The sequence below is a fragment of the Octodon degus genome, unplaced genomic scaffold (assembly GCF_000260255.1).
Source record: "Octodon degus isolate 3935 unplaced genomic scaffold, OctDeg1.0 scaffold00098, whole genome shotgun sequence".
Classification (NCBI taxonomy): Eukaryota; Metazoa; Chordata; class Mammalia; order Rodentia; family Octodontidae; genus Octodon; species Octodon degus.
Genome location: NW_004524674.1, coordinates 1,638,546 through 1,645,973, shown reverse-complemented (window position 1 = coordinate 1,645,973; position 7,428 = coordinate 1,638,546). Strand labels below are relative to the sequence as shown.

The 7,428-nt window shown below is 44.3% G+C and overlaps 1 protein-coding gene across 1 annotated transcript in view; it reads right to left on the bottom strand.

Moving 5' to 3' along the window:
* Positions 1-499: 499 nt before the first annotated feature.
* Kiaa0753 (KIAA0753 ortholog) overlaps positions 500-7,428 on the bottom strand; it is a 92,274-nt gene continuing 85,345 nt past the window's right edge. The window contains exon 17 of the mRNA XM_004638504.2: positions 500-1,519. Within this exon, the coding sequence (XP_004638561.2) occupies positions 1,402-1,519 (118 nt within the window). The 3' untranslated portion in view covers positions 500-1,401. The remainder of the gene's footprint in view (positions 1,520-7,428) is intronic.

Sequence of the window (7,428 nt, the reverse complement as noted above, 5' to 3'; positions counted from 1 at the left end):
TGTGTGTCAGAACAAGATTCCCATGGTTCCCTGGGGTCTGTCCTGCATAGTCAGTTCTTCACGTCTTTCACCAGGCCTCAGGCAAACAATAAAGGGAAACTTTTTCCAGGCAGTGGCCTTATTTTTGTGCATATTCTTTTTCTTTTTCTGAATTTCTTTTTTCTTTTTCAGAGTTTCTGGAAACAGAGACTTCTCCCTTGGTACCATGACCTCTAAGACATCAGAGCTGTCACGGCTCTTAAGTGTCTTTCTTCCTCTGGGGAGACCGTAGGTCTCCTGGCCTTGTGCCCTCACCTCCCTTGGGCTCCTCTGTGGTGAGGAAATAATCTCTGGGGAGACAGAGGAAGTGTCATACCTATACAAGGCAAAGAGAAGGCTTGGCCTTCTCCTGGTGTCCTTTATCTTCCTCTCAATTTAGAGAAAACTTTTTATACCAGAAAGTGGGAATCTGCAGCAATAAGATTTTGAGGAACTGAAAATATGTTTTGTTTTGTTCTGTTGCCAGGAATTGAACTTAGGACCTTGTACTTGCCAAGCAGGCACTGTGCCTCTGAGCTATATCCCAGGTCCCAGGAACTGAACATGTGAAAGTGATTCAGGGACTGGTCCCTAAAGAAAGGTTGGTTCCTATTTGCAGCTGAGCGCAGAGGTTTGGCAGCAGGACCAAATTTTGCACTCCATGTGTATCTGCGACCCTCAAGGGACAGGTGTCCTAACAGGACATAGCCAAAGGTGGAAACCAGGAGCTGGGTGTGGGGCTGGACAGTAACTGCACATACGTTTCTTATGTTTCTTTAGTTTAACCTGAAAGAGTTCTTCCATCTCTGACTTTTGTACAGTTTTTGAAAAGTAAAGTCTTTTTTTTTTGGCAGAACCGGGGATTGAACTCAGACCCTTGCGCTTGACAGGCAAGTGTTTATTCTACTGAGCCATCTCCCCGGCCCCAAGTCATTTTTTTTGATAGACTATCCCTAACTTGGGTCTGTCTGGTGGTGATGCCACTGGGCTTCAACAGCACCATCAGTCCTGTGCGAAGCATGTTCATCTGTTCCTTTCAAAGCATTTGGATCACCAGTCTGAGCCAGAGAAATGAAACATATTATTTCAATAGGAAAATTGTATGTCTTGCTACTATTATATTGTCAAAATAGATTCATGTTTCCTGGACACTGATGAAATAAAGCACACCCTACCACAGGCTTCAGGAAGCCATGCTGTGATGAGGAGAGAAGATATAGCAGCGAGGCAGACCTCACCAGCACCTCCCTCCTGTCCTCCCTCCTGCAGGCGCCAGCTCCTGGGCCTGGACAGACAGCTAAGGACAAAGGTTTCTCGTGGGCTCAGCAAAGAGTGGTGTGTCCCTTCTCTGATTTCACAGGATGAGCCCTGGGTTGACAGCCTTTATGCAGCAGCCTCTAGGAACTCTGAGGTGAACACGGCTTCTGCGTAGTCTTCACATGCATCCTGAAGTTCCGCAGCCACAGCCCCCAGGGCTTCATCTACCAGCTCTTCGGAAAAGCTAGAAGATAAACGACATGGCTGAAACCACAGATGGCCAAACAAGAACCAATCTTTTACTCAGCTGGGGACTACTACAAGTTGACCCTACAATTTAAATGGAAATGCAAGAGGCCACGAAGAGCCAAGATAGTAAGATGTCCATGCTCAGCTTCCGAAGGCTGGGAAGGCTCGTAGACAGACAAGTGCACCTTGCCTGGGATGGCTGAAACCACAGGGGTCTGCAACACCCTGCAACGAGCTGCAGCCCAGTCCCAGTTTAGGCACAGCACAGGCGGCCAACTCTCAGGAGGAAAGGTGTGCGCCTCCTGCGAGTAGAAGCAGGACGCCCAAGTGTGTGCTCCCCGTCCTGCCTCTGCACTCCGCTCTGCTCTTCTGAGCTACCTGAGAGCAAGCTGCATGCTTACTATACCCCAACTACTTCCTGTGTTTTCTAGAAACAAGGACATCCTCTTAGTAACTGTGATAGTCATAGATATCATAACATTAATATCCATACAGAATTATTATCTACTCTTATCTATAGATCATATTCAAATTTTGCTAACCATCCAAAAAGAAAAAAAAAAAAACCAAATTTTTTTTTTTTTTTTTTTTTTTCAGAACCAGGGATTGAACTCAGACCCTTGCACTTGCCAGGGAAGCGCTTATTCTACTGAGCCATCCCCCCAGCTCCAAAAATCCTTTTATTTATTTATTTTTTAAAAATAATTTTATTGGGGCTGGTGAGATGGCTCGGTGGTCTAAAGCACCTACTTAGAACAAGCTAAGCTAAGCAAAGCACAGGGATCACGGTTCAATCCCCCAGCACCACATGCCAGCCAGCCCTGCCCCCTGGTGGGCTGAGCTGGCCACACACACAAAAAAAATATAAATAAATAAATAAATTAAAAAAAAATTTATTTATTTGTGTGTGTGTGTGTGTGTGTGTGTGTGTGTGTGTGGCCAGCTCAGCCCACCAGGGGGCAGGGCTGGCTGGCATGTGGTGCTGGGGGATTGAACTGCGGTCCCTGTGCTTTGCTGAGCTTGTTCTAAGTAGGTGCTTTAGACCACTGAGCCATCTCACCAGCCCCAACATTGGATTGTCTTTTTTTTTTTTGTGGAACCAGGGATTGAACTCAGGCCCTTGCGCTTGCCAGAGAAGCGCTTATTGTACTGAGCCATCTCTCCGGCAAGACTGGCTATTTTGAATACTTGCTTCTAGTGAGGTCTGCCAGGTTTCCCCCTTGTAAAGTTACTATTTTGCCCTTGTGATTATAAGGTATATTGTAGGAGGATACACTGAGTCTCGGTGAATATCCTGTTGCTCGTCAAGCTTGCCTGAAATCAGTTACTACAGGTCTCCTAAACACTGACTTTCCAATTCCATCATTCCCTCTCCATTTAATAGTCTCTATTCCACAGTGATAAAGAGGTTTTCCTTCTCTTCTACTTATGTATTCATCCAATAGTTCGTTCGTTCATTCATTCATTCATTCATTCATTATCAGTTTGGCCTTACAGAGTCTTATTTTTATAGCCCTTTACTATTATTCCCTTTTTTTTTTTTTGCCAGCTCAGCCCTGAGGGCAGAGCTGGCACAGCGTGTCGTAACTGGGGATCAAACCATGGTCCCCTGTGCCTGCCAAAGCAGGTGCTTTAGACCATGAGCTACCTCACCGGCCCCTTACTCCTTGTTTTGAAGGTTAAAAACATCCTGGCTGTGCCCCACAATAGCCCTTTCTGGCTGACTGCTGTGCCCTCTGCTGTCTTACATCTTCAGCCCAGCCTCAGCCCCGGCCCAGGCAATTCTCTAGGGAGCCCTGGCACCTCTTCAGGAGAAACACATCTGGGTACCAGGCCTGCTAATGGCTGCTGCTGGTACTTACAGTTCTAGGTCCTCTCAGAGAGACCAGGAAACACAGATACCCCTACCTCTGCATTTGTAGGGCCGGGGAGATGGCTCAGTAGGATAAGCGCTTGACTGGCAATTGCAAGGATCTGAGTTCAATCCCCGGTTCCACAAAAAAAAAAAAAAAAAAAAGGGCTGGGTAGATGGCTCAGTGGAATAAGCGCTTCCCTGGCAAGCGCAAGGGCCTGAGTTCAATCCCTGGTTCCGCAAAAAAAAAAAAAAAAGTCCCTTCCCTACCTCTGTATTTGTATTTCTGTAGGCAGCAAAAACTAGACACTCACAAGGACAGCTGTAATTCCAATTCAGCAGAGGTTGCATCCTACCCCACCCTCAAAAACATTGCTCTCGTTATTCAAATTGCACTCCCTTATTTGATCCATCTTAAAATACAGAAAAAACATCATTTTAGAATTGCTAACTGGGCCGGCCAAATAGCTGGGTGGATTAAAGAGCCTGCAAGCAGATGCAGGGGCCAGGTTCGATCCCCTGGGCCTGATGTGCTGGCCCCACTCCCAGGGCACACTGAGAAGGCAACTGAGACTGGGCATGGTGGCAAGCACCTGTAATCCTAGCTCTTGTGAGGCTGTAAACAGGTGGATCACTACCAGTCTGATCTAGCAGTGAGACCCTGAACACCCTGTAAACTCTTTCCTAAAAATTTAAAAAAAAAAAAAAAAATGCTAACCAATGCCACTGGGCAAAAGGATGTTATCTCTGGCTGATTTTCTTGCTCTCTTCTCCTTCAGAAATTCTCTTTTTTTTTTTGCGGAACTGGGGATTGAACTCAGGCCCTTGAACTTGCCAGGGAAGTGCTTATTCCACTGAGCCATCTCCCTGGCCCCCTCCTTTGGAAATTCTAACAGCATATACACTAGTAGACCTTCTTACTTTATCCTCTCTTCTTTAGTTTTCATTTCTGTCCCTATATTATCACTCCAGATATTTTTTTTTGGTCCTATTTTCCAAGTCTCTAAGTTTTTCTTCTGTAGTGTCTAATTTGCTACTGAGCCATCCAATGAATTTCTAATTTCAGAAAATGTGTTTTCTCTTCTAGCACGTACATTCAGATTTTTAAAGCTCCTAGTTCTCTGCCAAATTCTAAGATGTATCTTCTTCTTCTATCAACACACTAGGCAGAGGCTGGTGAGATGGCTCAGTGGTCTAAAGCACCTACTTAGAACAAGCTAAGCTAAGCAAAAGCACAGGGACCGCGGTTCAATCCCCCAGCACTACATGCCAGCCAGCCCCGCCCCCTGGTGGGCTGAGCTGGCCACATACACACTAAATAAATAAATAAATATTTTTTTTTTTTTTAAAAAAAAAACACACTAGGCAGTTATTTAATGTCAGTGAAGCAGAATATATATATTATATATATATTTTCCCCCCCAGGACCGGGGATTAAACTCAGGCCCTTGCGGCAAGTGCTTATTCTACTGCGCCATCTCCCCAGCCCACAGCTTTAATATTTGGAAGTGCTGCAGGTCTGTTCTTGTTTTGTCTTTCTTTCTGTGTTGCCTTTCTACACACACCAGACACTATATTTGGTGTTTTTGTTTTGTTTTGTTTTTGCAGAACCAGGGATTGAACTCAGGCCCTTGAGCTTGCCAGGGAAGTGCTTATTTCACTGAGCCATCTCCCCAGCCCCCAGACACTATATTTGAAAACTGTAGGTAGAAATAAGTTGAGTCCTACAACAATATTATTTCTTCCAAAGAAAATTTATGTTTGCTTGTTCCTGGAGACCAGGGAATAGCAACAATCTAGACTCAGTTTAAAGTAAGTGGAGTTGCTGAGAGGCCTACTTAGAGTCAAGTCACCTAAAGAGCGCTAGAGTAGAAATTTTCTTTTCCTTCTTTTCCCTTTCCCTTTCCTTTTCTTTCCTTTCAAACTCAGGACCTTATAGCCCAGTGACTTACATGCCTGCCTGGTAAGCACAAGGTCCCAAGTTTGATGCCCAGTACGACACACAAAAATACCCACAAACCAACTCAGGACCTGAGCTGATTCCCCAGCCCCAAGAGTGTGACCTTTCAAGTGAGTAAAGGGGAGATGTAGCTCAGTGGTAGAACAACCACCTAGCATGCACAAGGCTCTGGGTTCAAGCCCCAGAATTGCAAATAAATGAAACAAGACAAAAGTGAGAGAAGTTTGCCAGGGCAACTGCCACACCTAGGTAATCCCTGGATTCCAACCTCTGTCTTGTGACCTGAACACGCTAGCACAGCGGGGCTCCTCTCCCTGGGTGCCATCCCAGGCTAACCTCCCTGGCTCTATTTTATCCAGAACCTTGGCCCAGTTATTTTTTATTACCTAGTTATCTTCTTGATGCCAGCAAACCTGTATGTTTTATTTTTTAATTTTTTAATTTTTTTTTTTTTTGAGGAACTAGGGACTGAACTCAGGTCCTTTTGCTTGCCAGGCAAGTGCTTATTCCACTGAGCTATCTCCTTGGCCCCTGTAAGTTTTATTTTTAATAAAGCTCTTCTATTAGCAGCTATCTTCAGTGGGAGAGGTGGTCCAAACCGCCAAGCGCATCACTACTAGAAGTGGAAGTGACTACCTCATGTCTACACTTGCTGTGCTCTCTATGTGTCCATTATGAATTCATCACCAGACAGTGAAATATAAAGCTACTTCCAGTACATTTCAACACAGCACGTAAAACATCCCTCTCTTCTCCTCTTCTTTTGCAGTACTAGGAACTGAACACAGAGCCTCATATGTTAGGTAAGTATTCCCCTACTGAACTGCATCCTCAGCCCTTTCTATTCTTTTGACATGGGATCTCTATAAGTTGCCCTAAGTTGCTTGGACTGGTCCCAAACTTGCCACCCTCCTACCTCAACCCTCTTGGCCAGCTGGGAGGACAGGTGTGCACCACAATGCCTGGCTCTCTAACTTTCCTCATTCTGTGTGTGTGTGTGTGTGTGTGTGTGTGTGTGTGATACCAGGGATCGAACTCAGAACCTCGCACTTGCCTGGCAAGCACTTATTCCACTGAGCTATCTCCCCAGCCCTTTTTTTTTTTTTTTTTTTTTTGCAGAATGGGGATTGAACTCAGGCCCTTGCGCTCGCCAGAGAGGCACTTATTCCACTGCGCCATCTCCCCAGCCCGTCTTTCATTTTTGAGACAAGGTCTTGCTCTGTAGCCCAGGCTGGACTTGAAGTCTCAGTGAACTCTCAGAGGAACCTCAGCCTCCTGAGTGCTGGGATGATAGGCATTTGCCACCACACCCAGTCTCACTTTGTCTTTCCCTTAGGGAACCATCCCTCCTGGAGTCCTCTGTCCCCAACCCCAATATCTCCACTAGGTATCTTTCTATGCTTACTGAAAACTCCTGGAAATGACTTTTACAGTTTTTCTGGATGCTCCATGTTGTAATCTAACTCTCCTATACCCTAAGTGCTCCTTTTTCTCAGTGCATACCTTGTATTGGCGGTACACACCCTCCGACAGCTTATAGAAAAACAGTACAGGGAAATTAATTTTTGAATACTACATAGCTAAAATTATTTTTACTTTATCCTTATTTTCAATTGATAATTTAACTGAAACACAGAAGTCAAGGTTAAATTTTGGAACTATAAGATCTTTTAGCTTCTTCCAATGTTGCTACTGAAAATAACATACCATTCTTGTTTCTGATTACTTGAAGGTGTCTTGTTTTAATTTTCTGGAACCGTCTGTCAGTTTTTCTTTATGGCATAATGCTAAATTACCTTTTTCCTAATGATAAGCAATGGTGTGTTCTGCTTAATTCATTCGTTCCTTCACAATGCACAACTGATAAACTTTTCCAATCAAACAACTAGTCTTTTAAAAATATTATTATAGTGTTTCTGTGGCAACTTACATTTTTCTTATCTTTTCCATATTCTGGCACTCCTATTATTTACTTAATGATTATCTAAAACCACCCTTTAATTTAAATTATTTTATTTTATTTATTTTTTTGCAGAACCAGGGATTGAACTCAGGCCCTTGCGCTTGCCAGGGAAACGCTTATTCTACTGAG